General features: G+C 43.5%; 1 protein-coding gene across 8 annotated transcripts in view; it reads right to left on the bottom strand.

Annotated features, from left to right (window-relative positions):
- LOC115161303 (lysine-specific demethylase 6A) overlaps positions 1-15,749 on the bottom strand; it is a 99,467-nt gene that overhangs the window by 38,584 nt on the left and 45,134 nt on the right. For 6 of the 8 annotated variants that reach the window (XM_029712173.1, XM_029712175.1, XM_029712180.1 and 3 more), the window contains 4 exons: positions 15,368-15,422; positions 14,413-14,447; positions 4,440-4,533; positions 2,449-2,575 (listed from right to left, as the gene is read on the bottom strand). In XM_029712173.1, coding sequence (XP_029568033.1) covers positions 2,449-2,575; positions 4,440-4,533; positions 14,413-14,447; positions 15,368-15,422 — 311 coding nt within the window. The remainder of the gene's footprint in view (positions 1-2,448; positions 2,576-4,439; positions 4,534-14,412; positions 14,448-15,367; positions 15,423-15,749) is intronic. The other 2 variants (XM_029712177.1, XM_029712179.1) reach the window with 1 other exon arrangement.

The following is a 15,749-nucleotide window of genomic DNA, read 5'->3' as shown; positions in this document are numbered from 1 at the left end:
CCCGACGGCACATGAGCGTAAATATATATTGATTGCAATTGTTCCCGAATGAGTGAGCCTTCAATTGTCAATTGTTAATATTAATGAACTCTGTGTACCTTCTCAGCTGACCGTTTATGACCCATTGTCTAACAGACCAGCCATGCCTGTTAGCCATTAGGGCACATTACTATACCAATCCTTTGTGACGATAATTACTGTTTGTATGTTTTCTGTTAATTACTTAGTGTAGTAAATAAATGATTTTAAGACAATTGATGTATGGATGATTTTAGTAAAGACTGGGTTCGTGCAGATACAACAATTTACGACATTTGGAATGAGACTGGACTCGAGGTAAAATACACCATTTAAACCAGAAGATAATCGGCCTATACTATAATATAGGAAAGTTATATTAGGAAAATTATAACTTTGTAATCTGAGTATTTTCCTTGGTACCCCGATCTCCTAGTTAATTACAATTAAACGATTAATTAGTTTAATCGCGTGATAATAATTACAGGGAGTTAATTGATAAACATGTCTTCAGTTTAATGGTACCCCAAAGACACGACACAGTCAACAAGTGCTCAGCATATGTGGGAACTCCTTCAAGACTGTTGGAAATGCATTCCAGGAGAAGCTGGTTGAGAGAATGCCAAGAGTGTGGAAAGCTGTCATCATGGCAAAGGGTGGCTATTTGAAGAATCTTAAATATAAAATATATTTTGATTTGTTTAACACTTAACCCTATTTAACACATGATTCCATATGTGTTATTTCATAGTTTATGTCTTCACTACTATTCTACAATGTAGAAAATAGTAGAAAATAAAGAAAAACCCTTGAAGTAGGTGTTCTAAAACTTTGGACCGGTAGTGTAAATAAACGCTGTACAGCCTCATAACATGGTTAAAACAATAATCTTCATATCATGTATGGTCAGTCCTTGAATTAATAGCTCTGTCTATTAATCTGAGTGGTTACATTTCTCCAGGCCCATCCCTCAGCTTTTTACCAAAACAGATTTGTTGATTTGCCCTTTAAACAGCTGCATATTATCAAGATATCAAAGTGTCCCCAACGAAAAGGTAAGCAACAGGCCTATAGCAAATGCAGCATATGGCATTCATTTTTCACATATAAATAACATTTTACATTTACATTTTAGTCATTTAGCAGACGCTCTTATCCAGAGCGACTTACAGTAGTGAATGCATACATTTGATTAAAAACATTCCCCCGTACTGGTCCCCCGTGGGAATCGAACCCACAACCCTGGCGTTGCAAACACCATGCTCTACCAACTGAGCCACACGGCTTCCGAAACACTTTTCAGTAGTGCTCAAAGCCATTCCATGAGCGCAGCATTTATTTATCAACTGGAATCAATGAGCCCAATCAGTCCTCCATGACAACACGATCATAAACAACAGAGTAGGGCTGGCTAATAAATCCTTAGTTTTGGGTCATGCTCAGGTAAAACCATTTGGCTAATCTATACTTCCATATTTCCAAGTCCTATTCTTGAAGATCAAGGGGTATAACATTTATTGGAATGACTGGAATTCTGATAGATTTTGGTTTTTAACGTAAAGATGTAATTTAATCATATTATTATATGTAGTAGAAAGTGATGGGTTAGAAGAAGCCTACATAACCAACCCATATAGTAAAATATAACATCCATATATGACCAGCTATGTAAACTTTAACATTGATTTATCCTGCAATAGATGTGGTTCAATTGGTAACATACATTTTGTCTTCTTCTAATGCCTCTTAAGGGGAAATTAATCTAAAAGTAACGGAATGTAATCATTACTGAGTTTGGGTAATCCAAATGTTTCGTTACCGATTACAATTTTGGACAGGTAACTAGTAACTAACATATTACATTTATAAAGTAACCTACCAAACCCTGCTTGCTAGCCATTAACTTCTCTCACAGCCGCTAACACAACAACATACTGCTGCAGCCCTTAGTTGTACTACAGACAGGAGGCCATCTATCCACTGCAACACTGTCTGCTACACTAGCCAAACCAGGTCAACTGTGGTCTAATGATCTATACTAAAATAAGTGGATTCAATAAGTAAGCACTATATAAAAGCCTTTATAAAAGCGTGTGGAATAACAGAAAGGAAAAATTCCATCTAATTAATAGGTCAGATTTACAGAGCTATTAATCATTAGGTCTCTGTGTAACACGCTGTCTTCCCAGAGAGTACAGACTTGAATCAATAAAAATCAGCGTGATCAGAGGAGCAGCTCTGAAACAGCTCTATAGATTGTAGAGAAACAGGTGAGACAGGAGCTGAAGAGAGAAAAGACCTTCAGGGCAGAGTCTTATTCTACACACAGCGGTTTAACGTTTTACACACTTGCTAAAAGGGAAACAATAGCCAGCAGGAATTCACTACGAAAGAAAATGCCAAAATGTTTACGAAAGAAAATACGTTTACCTGCCGAGGAAGTACCAGGACTGTCCAGAGTTGGGGTCTGCTTCTAGTGACTTCTGCAGACACTGGATGGCATAGCTGTCCTTGGAGCCTTGGTCCCCTAACTGCTCCACTGTGTGATGCATCCAGCCTGGAGGAGACCAGGGGAGTTAGCAGGCTGAAGGATGCAACAACCACCACCGCTAGTCTGGGTCCAGGGCTAGCCTTCTGCTAGCCAGTCAACAGAACCACTACACTTTACACCACTGCTAGTCTGGGTCCAGGGCTAGCCTTCTGCTAGCCGGTCAACAGAACCACTACACTTTACGCCACTGCTAGTCTGGGTCCAGGGCTAGCCTTCTGCTAGCCGGTCAACAGAACCACTACACTTTACGCCACTGCTCGTCTGGGTCCAGGGCTAGCCTTCTGCTAGCCGGTCAACAGAACCACTACACTTTACGCCACTGCTAGTCTGGGTCCAGGGCTAGCCTTCTGCTAGCCGGTCAACAGAACCACTACACTTTATGCCACTGCTAGTCTGGGTCCAGGGCTAGCCGGTCAACAGAACCACTACACTTTCCGCCACTGCTAGTCTGGGTCCAGGGCTAGCCGGTCAACAGAAACACTACACTTTACGCCACTGCTAGTCTGGGTCCAGGGCTACCCTTCTGCTAGCTGGTCAACAGAACCACTACACTTTACGCCACTGCTAGTCTGGGTCCAGGGCTAGCCTTCTGCTAGCTGGTCAACAGAACCACTACACTTTACTGTCTCCAATAGTAAGTCAACACAACTGATCCTGCAGGTGCTTCTGCTAGTCCATTAGAAGGTCTAGTACTACACTAATATACAGTACATATTAAAACTACACTAGACAGTCAGTCACAGAGGGGAACACTGCTGTCTGTCTGGTGTGTAAAAGCACCAGTCTCATAAAAGGACCAAAAGGCACATCTATCTAGAGCTTTCTGAAGAAGAGGGAGGAGAAAGAGGGAGGGAGGGAAGGAGAGCGGGGGATTCATTGTCCACACATCAGCCGTGTCTTCAAAGGTCTAAACAACTCACCCCTGGGGTCGCTCCCACCTCTCTCTCTGTACACACACACCTCCCCATCTCTCCACACAACAGCTGTGGCGAGCCTTGCTGGAAGGCCACCACCAAATAACATTTTATCGGTCACATACACATATTAATATCAGATGTTGTTGCGGGTGTAGCGAAACACTTGTGTTCCCCAGCAGGGTGGCTGGCAGGGCAGAAAGAGAGAATGTTTTTCAGACCCTAGGGAACATCCCAAATTGGGGGAGGACGGCAAGAAACAAGACAAGAGCTGTCTGTGTTCAGAGAGGACTACGTCGGGGAAGGTATGTGTGTGCAGTCAGTCAGTCCAGGGCAGAGAGAGACTGGAGGCTTGGGAGAGACTTGGGAAAACTGCGATGGGAGCAGGGAGAAGAGGTGGGGATCTGGGAATACTGTCCAGTTGGGAATATGGTAAACAACAAGGAGCACAACTTCTCCCAGAACACAATGCAATCCTGTGTTATCAGCCTTATACATATTAGTACCATCAGCAACAAATGGTGCAGTTTGAGGACATGTGGAAGAAATGTATTAGGGTGCTGGAGATAGGGCTAGTGGATATGGGCAGGTGTGATGCAGTAATGTTTGTGTGTATGTTTTCTATTGTTTATAAAATAAAAATATATTTTATAAATCATAAAAAATAAAATACAAAGTACTAGAGGCATGTGGTAAAGTAACTGACGACTAAAACACCACACCTATAGACACTGCTCTAGAAAGTTCAACACTTTTTATACATAACATGTAAAAGACTGCACTTTTCAAATAGAACCTTCAAGAACAAACTAGGATATATTTTCAACAAGACGCAAAGAAAATGATAGGTTAACGTTACCAAAAGGACATGTCAACAAGTGACATATTGCTTGTAACAAGTAGGCCCAAATGTATCGTCTTTGATGCAGTGGTACATAGGAGAGAGGAGGACTTACCTAGTTGCTGCAGTGTAGCAGCCTTCACCTGTGCAGGTAGATTCTCTGTCTGTAGTAAACTCTCATACGCTTCTTTTGCTGCTCTGAATTTCTTCTGCCGAATGACAGTGGGGGAAAGAGAGTGATAGAGAGGGGAAGGAAAAGAGAGAGAGGAAGGATGTTTAAGCCAGACCGAAGAGTCAGTGTGTTTTATGGTCTCACTGGTCAGTAACTAAGAAGTTTGGACACCTCAGACCACTCCCAGATACACTACAGGCTAAAAGTATGTGGACACCCCTTCAAATTAGTGGATTCGGCTATTTCAGCCACACCCATTGCTGACAGGTGTATAAAAATCGAGCACAAAGCCATGCCATCTCCATATACAAACATTGGCAGTAGAACGTAACAACGTCATAGGATGCCACCTTTCCAACAAGTCAGTTCATCAAATTTCTGCCCTGCTAGAGCTGCCCGGTCAACTGTAAGTACTGTTATTGTGAAGTGGGAACGTCTAGGAGCAACAACGTCTCAGCCACGGAATGGTAGGCCACACAAGCCCACAGAACGGGACCGCCAAGTGCAGAAGTGTTTTTGCATTCCAGTTCAACATTTACCTGCTCTGTCACAGTCTATCATTAAAAACATTGAAGAAACATTTAAGACTACATGTGTAAATTTCATGCCATTTGAATTTAAGCAACATGACTGGCCGTTCATTCAAGCACCACCACGCTGCCACTAGTCACAACATCTGGAGCAGTACATGAGTTGATGCCTTCACACAGCACGCGCTAGCATCACTAGTCACAACATCTGGAGCAGTACATGAGTTGATGCCTTCACACAGCACACGTCAGCTGTTCAGAGCAAAAACAGGTGCCCATCAATCTACTTGCTGAGCTTATTTTAGAAAAAGTAATTTACAAAAGTAAACCTTTAATAGTGAACATAAAATATGCTAGCTACGGTTGATAGAAAGCTAGAAAGACACCTACTGTAGCATTGATACACAGTGAGGCTGGGTTTAACTTGACCACTCCCCCTGAGTAGGGTACATAATAGCCAGAGCCCGGACTTGAACCTGATCTAACATCTCTAGAGAGACCTGAAAATAGCTGTGTAGCGATGCTCCCCATCCAACCTGACAGAGCTTGAGAGGATCTGCAGAGAAGAATGGGAGAAACTCCACAAATACAGGTGTACCAAGCTTGTAGCGTCATAATAAGACTCAAGGCTGTAATCGCTGCCAAAGGTGCTTCAATGAAGTACTGTGTAAAGGGTCTGAATACTTATGTTAATCTGATTTCGTTTAAAAAATTGCTTTGTCATTATGAGTTATTTTGTGTAGATTGATGAGGGAAAACAAACTATTTCTTCCATTTTAGAATATGGCTGTAAAGTAACAAAAGTCGAGGGGTGTGAATACTTTCTGAATGCCACGTGGTGGTGTATAGGTTATTTACTAACGGTGTGCCAAATAGTCGGACAAAACAAGCATCTTAACGGATGTGGGCAATTTACTGTATACGACTAGGATGTGATTATTTTTAAAAAGAAATACATTTTCGGGTGCCAGCACACATCTTTCTCATGTCAGTCAGTCATGTGGCTGTCTGTAAAGAGAAGGACGGGCTGTATGTTGATCCTGCTGCTCTGATTGGATAGAGTGAAGTTGTATTTCTCCATCCGCTCGCTTCATAATTTCACCCAATCAGTTTTCCCTTGCATGTTTTCGGTTTGATCATTTAGATTGCCGCTGCCTGTTCCCATAGTAAATCACATGCCGAAGGACGTTTGCTATCAAGCCGTCATTTTGCATAATATCTAACAAGCGAGGCATGGGTAGGGAAAAATATGAAAAAGTGATGCACATTCTGACTGAGTGACAGCAAACTTGGCTCCCGGCTGCAAGTTGAGGACACACACACACACACACACGCGCGCGCACACACACACACGCGCGCGCACACACACGCGCACACACACACGCGCACACACACACACGCGCACACACACGCGCACACACACGCGCACCCTGCTCAAAATCTGTAGCAGTTAAAATGGGCACGTAGTTATTTTTGCCAACATCTACTTAAGCATATTAAAACACTTCTGTTATTTTCATTCAAAAAGTATTATTCCATCCCATTATCAACTGTCAATTTATGGATACGATTACGAGTAGGCCATGTCGGCACACCCATACTATTTACTGTGCTTTGATTGACAAAACAGCAAGCTTGACTAGTTTATAAGTTGTCGAACTGACTGAATAAAGTCGATCTCATATCATTTCCATTCATAAATCATACAACCTAGTTATATGTCCATGGTATCGCATTCAGACAAGTACTGTAAAGATCTTGTTTGCATTTATCGATATGAAGTCCATCCGGACTTGCCAGAAAGTGACATTGAAGTGAGTGACTCGTCAGTAGCCTACTGAATTGTCTCGGTTAGAGAGCTGTTCATTTGGCTCCCTAATTTTCATACTGGTAGGCTTTTTGGCAATTATCTGCAGCTAAATTATGAAAACATTCAATAAAGATGGTGGATACTCCTTACTGCAAGAACAATAGGTAGGGTAGTGGAGAGAGCCTCACTGTGGTCCAAAATGGGATAATGGCGCAGGAGGGAATGGCGACCATTTTACGGGGTCCTGACCAATTGTGCCATTTTGTGTATTTTCGGCGCTGATGGTAACTTGTTTCTATGACTGAAAAGAGCTTCTGGACATCAGGACAGTTATCACCAGACCTCCATTTAGACAAGAACTTCTACTTCGATGAGTTGGAGGCAAAGGACATTGATTATCGCAGACCAGGCCCAAAACACTGACACTCAAAGGAGGAGACATCGCTATAGAGACCACCGAGCGGGATAACTAACGAGACAATGTCGCAGTGTGGATAATTCGCCTCTACTATTGGCGAACATGCAATCACTGGAGAGTAAACTGGATCAGCTCCGTTCGAGTCCATCCTATCAACGTGATCTGAAGAGCTGTAATATCCTAGGTTTCTCCAGGTCGTGGCTGAACAAGGACATAGTATAAAAGATTTTTAAAAAATCTAGCTGGTTTTTCTATACATCAGCAGGACAGAACAGCTGCATCAGGGAAGCTCAGAAGGGGTGTGTCTCTTTGTTAACAACAGCTGGTGCACCATCTCTAATATTAAGGAAGTCTCGAGGTTCTGCTCACCTGAGACAGAATACCTCATGATAAGCTGTAGACCTCACTATCTAGAAAGATAATTTAATCTATTGTTTGTAGCCGTTTTACTGCCAAAAACCGATGCTGGCACTAAGGTGACACTCAATGAGATGTATAGGGCCATAAGCAAACAAGAAAATACTCACCCAGAGGAGGCACTCCTAGTGGCCGGCGGCTTTAATGCAGGAAAACTGAAATCCGCTTTACCCAATTTCTACCAACGTCACCTGTCCAACTAGATGCGAAAAAAAACTCTAGATCACCTTTACGGCACTATCAATCAGACGCATTCAAAGCTCTCCCTCACCCTCCATTTGGCAAATCTGACCATAACTCCATCCTCCTGATTCCTGCTTACAAGCAAAAACTCAAACAGGAAGTAGCAGACTGAAATATGTTCCGGGATTGATTCGATGGCATTGAGGAGTTAATCACATCAGTCACCGGCTTCATTAATAAGTGCTTACCCCGGACAATGCTGGGCCAATTGTGTGCCGCCCTATGGGACTCCCAATCACGGCCGGATGTGATACAGCCTGGATTCAAACCAGGGACTGTGGTGACGCCTCTTGCATTGAGATGCAGTGCCTTAGATCGCTGTGCCACTCGGGAGCACTAAAGGCTAGAGCTGGTGCTTTCAATGAGCGGGACACTGATGTGGCAGGGCTTGCAAACTATCATGGATTACAAAGGGAAACCCAGCCACAAGTAGTCCAGTGATGTGAGCCTACAAGACAAGCTAAATACCTTCTATGTTGGCTTCAAGGCAAGCAACATTGAACTATGCACCAGCTGTTCCGGATGACTGTGTGATCAAACTCTCTGTAGCCGATGTGAGTAAGACCTTTAAACAGGTCAACATTCACAAGGCAGAAGGGGATACCAGGACTCGTACTCAGCGCATGCGCTGACCAGCTGGCAAGTATCTACAATGACTTTTTCAACCTCTCCCTGACCCAGTCTGTAATACCTACATGTTTTAAGCAGACCACCATTGTCTCTGTGCTCAAGAATGCCAAGGTAACCTGTCTAAATGACTATCGCCCTGTAGCACTCACATCTGTAGCCATGACATGCTTTGAAAGGCTGATCATGGCTCACATCTTCTACACCATCATCCCAGACACACAACAATTTGCTTACCGCCCCAACAGATCCACAGATGACACAATCTCTATTGCACTCCACAATGCCCTTTCTCACCTGGACGAAAGGAACACCTACATGCCCTCCAAGCTCATTACTAAGCTAAGGACCGTGGGGGAGAAAAAAAAACACCTCCCTCTGCAACTGAATCCTGGACTTCCTAAAGGCCCCCCAGGTTGGTGACAATAGGCAACAACACATCCACCACGCTGACCCATTAAGCATTGAGATTGCCACGGGGGCCCCTCAGGGGTGGGTGCTTAGTCCCCCTCCTGTACACCCACAACATCATTAAGTTGGCAGACGACAACGGTAGTAGGCCTGATTACTGAAGACGATGAGAGAGCATACAGGGAAGTCAGAGACCTGGCAGTGTGGTGCCAGGACAACAACCTCTCCCGCAACATCAATTTAATACATTTTAAATTCAGGCTGTAACACAGGGACGACAAACTCATTCCATGGAGGGTCTAGTGTCTGCGGGGTTAGTTTTTTTCCTTTTAATTAAGACAGACAACCAGGTGAGGGGAGTTCCTTACTAATTAGTGACCTCATTTCATCAATCAAGAACAAGGGAGGAGCGAAAACCCACAGACACTTTTGTTGTAACAGACAGAGTTTGACACGTACTGTAACACAAGAAAATTTGGAAAAAGTCAAGGGGAGTGAATACTTTCTGAAGACACTGTCTATGTACATATCTACCTCAATTACCTTGTACACCTGCACATCGACTCGGTACTGGTACCCCGTGTATATAGCCAAGTTATTGTTACTAATTTTGTATTTAATTCTTGTGTTATCATTTTTCCATTTATTTCTTGTGTTATCATTTTTCTATAAAATGTTTCTTTGTTGGGAAGGGATCGTAAGCATTTCACTGTTACTCTATACATGTTGTTAACAAAGCATGTGACAAAATAAAATGTTATTGGATTTTGATTTGAAATATGATAAAAGAAAACAGATTGAATTGTTTAAAAAAAGTTAAGACCTGCTTCATTCTTCAATCATACCTGTATTGCAGGAAGCTGAGAAAGTGCCTCTTAAAAAGGAAGCTTGAATCCTGTGGAAGTCGGCAGTAGAAATGATGTTTGTCTGGGGTTTTATATCATATTGTACAACAGTTAATGAAACTAACACTGTAAAAGTGTGACTTTTTAAAAATTCAGTGTTATTTCCTGATAGTTGCTGGTTAAAAATACATTAGAATGTACCAGAGGACACCTTTTTTTTTTTTTAAACCAGTTGCTGGTTAAAAATACATTAGAATGTACCAGAGGACACCAAAATAGAGCTTGTCCGGGGAGCCTGGCTGGCTACTTTTTGTATTTGGCTAGCTACTCCATGTGCTTGTGGAAAAGTGTGTGTGTGTGTGTGTGTGTGTATTATCCCACCTTCAGTGCTGTTTTGTATCTGGGTAACCCTGAAAAGCACACTCTGAGACTTGTTAATTATTCTCATTGATATTGGGTCTGATCCGGTTGTGTGTAGTCTGGAGGTCTCTGTTCTCATCTGCTCTTACTCAGCCATCACCAAGTCGAAGCACCTCCATGTCTGTAGCCGTAAAGGCCCTGATACACACACACACACACACACACACACACACACACACACACACACACACACACACACACACACACACACTGCCATAAAGCAGTCTGGCTTTGGGCTCTTCCTGTCTGGTTATAAAAACCAGGGTAATCAAACCCAGTTGTACACACAGCCCCCCAACCACCAGGATCTAATGCACCAACCATTACCAGTCACTACATCTCAACGTGAGGTGGTGTTTACCTTTCCAATACATCCCATTGGAAAATAAGTGTATTAATAGGCCTGGGATTTGCCAGGGACCTTACAATACGATATTATCACGATAAGATACGCATTGCGATTCTCACAATTCTAAACGCAGCAAAAAAAGAAACATCCTCTCACTGTCAACTACGTTTATTTTCAGCAAACTTAACATGTGTAAATATTGGTATGAACATAAGATTCAACAACTAAGCTATAAACTGGACATGTTCCACAGACATGTGACTAACAGAAATGAAATAATGTGCCCCTTAACCTCTCTGGGCTAGGTGGGACGCAGCCAGTTGAATCCCGTGGCGCGATATTCAAATACCTTAGAAATGCTATTACTTCAATTTCTCAAACATATGACTATTTTACAGCATTTTAAAGACAAGAGTCTCGTTAATCTAACCACACTGTCCGATTTCAAAAAGGCTTTACAACGAAAGCAAAACATTAGATTATGTCAGCAGAGTACACAGCCAGAAATAATCAGACACCCATTTTTCAAGCTAGCATATAATGTCACATAAACCCAAACCACAGCTAAATGCAGCACTAACCTTTGATGATCTTCATCAGATGACAATCTTAGGACATTATGTTATACAATACATGCATGTCTGTTTAATCAAGTTCATATTTATATCAAAAACCAGCTTTTTACATTAGCAGGTGACTAGCATTCCCACCGAACACTTCCGGTGAATTTACTAAATTACTCACGATAAACGTTCACAAAAAACATAATTATTTTAAGAATTATAGATACAGAACTCCTCTATGCACTCGAAATGTCCGATTTTAAAATAGCTTTTCGGTGAAAGCACATTTTGCAATATTCTAAGTAGATAGTCCGGCATCACAGGGCTAGCTATTTAGACACCCAGCAAGTTTAGCATTCACCAAAGTCAGATTTACTATAAGAAAAATGTTATTACCTTTGCTGTCTTCGTCAGAATGCACTCCCAGGACTTCTACTTCTATAACAAATGTTGGTTTGGTCCCAAATAATCCATAGTTATGTTCCAACAGCGGCGTTTTGTTCGTGCGTTCAAGACACTATCCGAAGGGTAAATAAGGGTTACGAGCATTGCGCATTTCGTGACAAAACATTTCTAAATATTCCATTACCGTACTTCGAAGCATGTCAACCGCTGTTTAAAATCAATTTTTATGCCACTTTTCTCATAAAAAAGCGATAATATTCCGACCGGCAAAGCCTGTTTACATTCAACGAGAGAAAAAGTAAAAGCATGCTATCCCCTCATGCACGAGCCTCGTCTAATGGCCGTCTGATAGAGCACTTGCCAAACGAGCTAGTGTGTTTCAGCCTGGGCATTGAATTACGTCATTCAGCTTTTCCCGGGCTCTGAGAGCTTATGGGAGCCGTAGGAAGTGTCACGTTACAGCAAAGATCCTCAGTCTTCAATAAAAAGAGCCAAGATGAACAAGAACTTGTCAGACAGGCCACTTCCTGTTCAGAATCTTCTCAGGTTTTGGCCTGCCATATGAGTTCTGTTATACTCACAGACACCATTCAAACAGTTTTAGAAACTTTAGGGTGTTTTCTATCCAAAGCCAATTATATGCATATATTACTGGGCAGGAGTAGTAACCAGATTAAATCGGGTACGTTTTTTATCCGGCCGTGCAAATACTGCCCCCTATCCCCAACAGGTTAACAAAGGGTGGTGTCAAACCAAAAGAAAGTCAGTATCTGGTGTGGCCAACAGCTGCATTAAATACTGCAGTGCATCTCCTCCTCATGGACTGCACCCGATTTGAAGGTTCTTGCTGTGAGATGTTACCCCACTCTTCCACCAAGTCACCTGCAAGTTCCCGGACATTTCTGGGGGGAATGGCCCTAGCCCTCAACCTCCGATCCAATAGGTCCCAGACATGCTCAATGGGATTGAGATCCGGGCTCTTCGCTGGCCATGGCAGAACACTGAAATTCCTGTCTTGCAGGAAATCAGCCATACTGCTCGTTCTGTGCGTGGTGGCATTGTCATGCTGGAGGGTCATGTCAGGATGAGCCTGCAGGAAGGGTACCATATGAGGGAGGAGGATGTCTTCCCTGTAACGCACAGCATTGAGATTGCCTGCAATGACAACAAGCTCAGTCCGATGATGCTGTGACACAGTCACCCCAGACCATGACGGACCTCCAAATCGATCCCGCTCCAGAGTACAGGCCTCGGTGTAACGCTCATTCCATCGATGATAAATGAGAATCCGACCATCACCCCTGGTGAGACAAAACCGCGACTCGTCAGTGAAGAGCACTTTTTGCCAGTCCTATCTGGTTCAGCGACGGTGGGTTTGTGCCCATAGGCGACGTTGTTGCCGGTGACGTTTGATGAAGACCTGCCTTACAACAGGCCTACAAGCCCTCAGTCCAGCCTCTCTCAGTCTATTGCGGACAGTCTGAGCACTGATGGAGGGATTGTGCGTTCCTGGAGTAACTCGGGCATTTGTTGCTGCCATCCTGTACCTGTCCCGCAGGTGTGATGTTCGGATGTACCGACCCTGTACAGGTGTTGTTACACGTGGTCTGCTACTGCAGGGATGATCAGCTGTCCGTCCTGTCTCCCTGTAACGCTGTCTTAGGCGTCTCACAGTACGGACATTGCAATTTATTGTCCTGGCCACCTCTGCAGTCCTCATGCCTCCTTGCAGCATGCCTAAGGAACGTTCACACAGATGGGCAGGGACCCTGGGCATCTTCCTTTTGGTGTTTTTCCAGAGTCAGTAGAAAGGCCTCTTTAGCGTCCTAAGTTTTCATAACTGTGACCTTAATTGCCTACCGTCTGTAAGCTGTTCTTGTCTTAACGACCGTTCCACAGTTACATGTTCATTAATTGTTTATGGTTCATTGAACAAGCATGGGAAAGTGCTTAAACCCTTTACAATGAAGATCTGTGAAGTTATTTGGATTTTTACGAATTATATTTCAAAGACAGGGTCCTGAAAAACGGACATTTCTTTTTTTGCTGAGTTTATATGTATTGCGATTCAATACTGAGATTTTACTGCGATTCGATATTCCAAACATATTGCTCACCATATGTCTGCTGCAGAGGGACAACAGCCATGAGGAGTCAATATATGTTTCAAAGGCTGATTAAAACTAGTCCTACCAACTGTACATCTGAAATTCAACTCATTCTAAAGCTTTGGACACACCACGAACGGCTAAAAGCAGCAGGGCAGGTAGCCGTCCTATGGCTTGCTGTCACCACAGTGTGTTTCAGGGACCAACAGCAAGGTGTTGACAAGCAGTAGCTGTCTTAACCAATTGAACATGTCTACTATTCAGAAAATAACCATGTTCGCCCCTAAAACACCTCATTAACCATGGACATTTGAAACTATTTGTTGTTGAACTATGTATATCTACTAGACTATGTATAGGTACTTTAATTCCATACAGATACAGTTGACAATAAATGTTGTTCATGTTTCTAGTTGTCACTAACAGGCCCAAGGGAGGGGAGGGCTGCATCATTCATGTTTACTGTTGCCTTGTTTCAGTTTGTATATGCCTACTTCCTGCTGTCACAGAGGACAAAGAAATAACGGTTTGTGCAGACCACAAGGTAAACAGACCACAGCTAACTTCCCTTTTAGGAGTAATGACAACAACTGATAATGGATTACAAGATAGGCTATATGATAAGGTATATAGTGATACTAGGTCATGAGAAGATCTATATTCTATGAGGTCAACTCAACCTATCCACCAAGAAATATGTACAGCAGACTTCACCGCAGACTTCACTACCAGCACCAGAGAAAAAGGGGAAATAAGGAAGGATTTCTTACCTGAATCTCATATAAATGAGCGATGTGGAACTGGACTGTAAATAGAAAGAGAGAGTTACAAACTGACACAAAGGACTGGAGATTACTTACATAGTGTGCTCTCACATTTCCCCTTAGTGATGAAACCAAACAGAAGCTCCAGCTGGTAGAAATTCATGAAATGGAGAAAAACGTGTTTTTACAGAGAGGGCTATGGCAAATAAATCCATGCACTGCCTCTGACTCCCCTGTGGCACTGCCTCTGACTCCCCTGTGGCACTGCCTCTGACTCCCCTGTGGCACTGCCTCTGACTCCCCTGTGGCACTGCCTCTGACTCCCCTGTGGCACTGCCTCTGACTCCCCTGTGGCACTGCCTCTGACTCCCCTGTGGCACTGCCTCTGACTCCCCTGTGGCACTGCCTCTGACTCCCCTGGGTGCAGAAGGAAGGGGTCTGCATGGTGTGTGGCTACAGATGGGAGAGAGGTTAGGTCTCCAATGTGTGTGTGTGTGTGTGTGTGTGTGCATAAAACTGCTCACATGTAAGTGTACGTGTGGCAGAGTCTGAGCTCTAGTCTGAGCTCTGCCGATCCCTTCTAATATGGTCTCCTAGGCAACTCAATCTCAGGAAGGTGGTCGGAATGAGTGTGTGTGTCGCCTTGAAAACCCCAGGGTCAGGCGTACAGACCATGGGGAAATTGCACGGCAACCGGGAGTAAATAATGAAATGATAAAAATATCCAGACAGCGTTCTGTGCCCTTTCCTTTACGTGGTTAATACTGACAAATGACCAAGTCAACCTGACACTGTCATTATGGATAATGCATCATCTCACATAGCTAGTGAGTACACAACTCCACATGCTGGGGAAAAAACAGGAAGGGGAATTCATTGGGGTTTCAGTGACAGTACCAAACAGCAGAAGAATGGTGTGTGTGAGTGTAGAAGAGCGACATGGGGGTGTAATGGTTCTTACTTTCAGCTTTGGACAAAGTGCAGGGGTTGGAGCCAATCAAAGCCAGCTGAAAATGCTGCAGAGAGAGAATGCATGTCATTAAGGAGGGTTTCTATGCAGCGTTGGTTAGCATTTCACATGAAGTATACAAACATGTCTGGTCCCGCCAGGCTTACAAACAAGAGCTAAAGTATGACAGTGCAACGGACAGAGAGGACGTTCAAAGACGGGGTTGACCATGTGACTAGCCTCCACAACTCTGCTGCAGTGTCTCCTCAACAGCAGACCCAACTCTCTGCGGATGCACACGGCCTTACAACCAGGCTCTCCAACCCTGTTCCTGGAGAGCTACCGTCCTGCAGGGGGGTTTTCCAACCCGAATATAGCACACCCAAATCTAATA

The sequence above is a fragment of the Salmo trutta genome, chromosome 24 (genome assembly GCF_901001165.1).
Source record: "Salmo trutta chromosome 24, fSalTru1.1, whole genome shotgun sequence".
Lineage (NCBI taxonomy): Eukaryota > Metazoa > Chordata > Actinopteri > Salmoniformes > Salmonidae > Salmo > Salmo trutta.
This window is presented reverse-complemented; position numbering and strand designations above follow the sequence as displayed.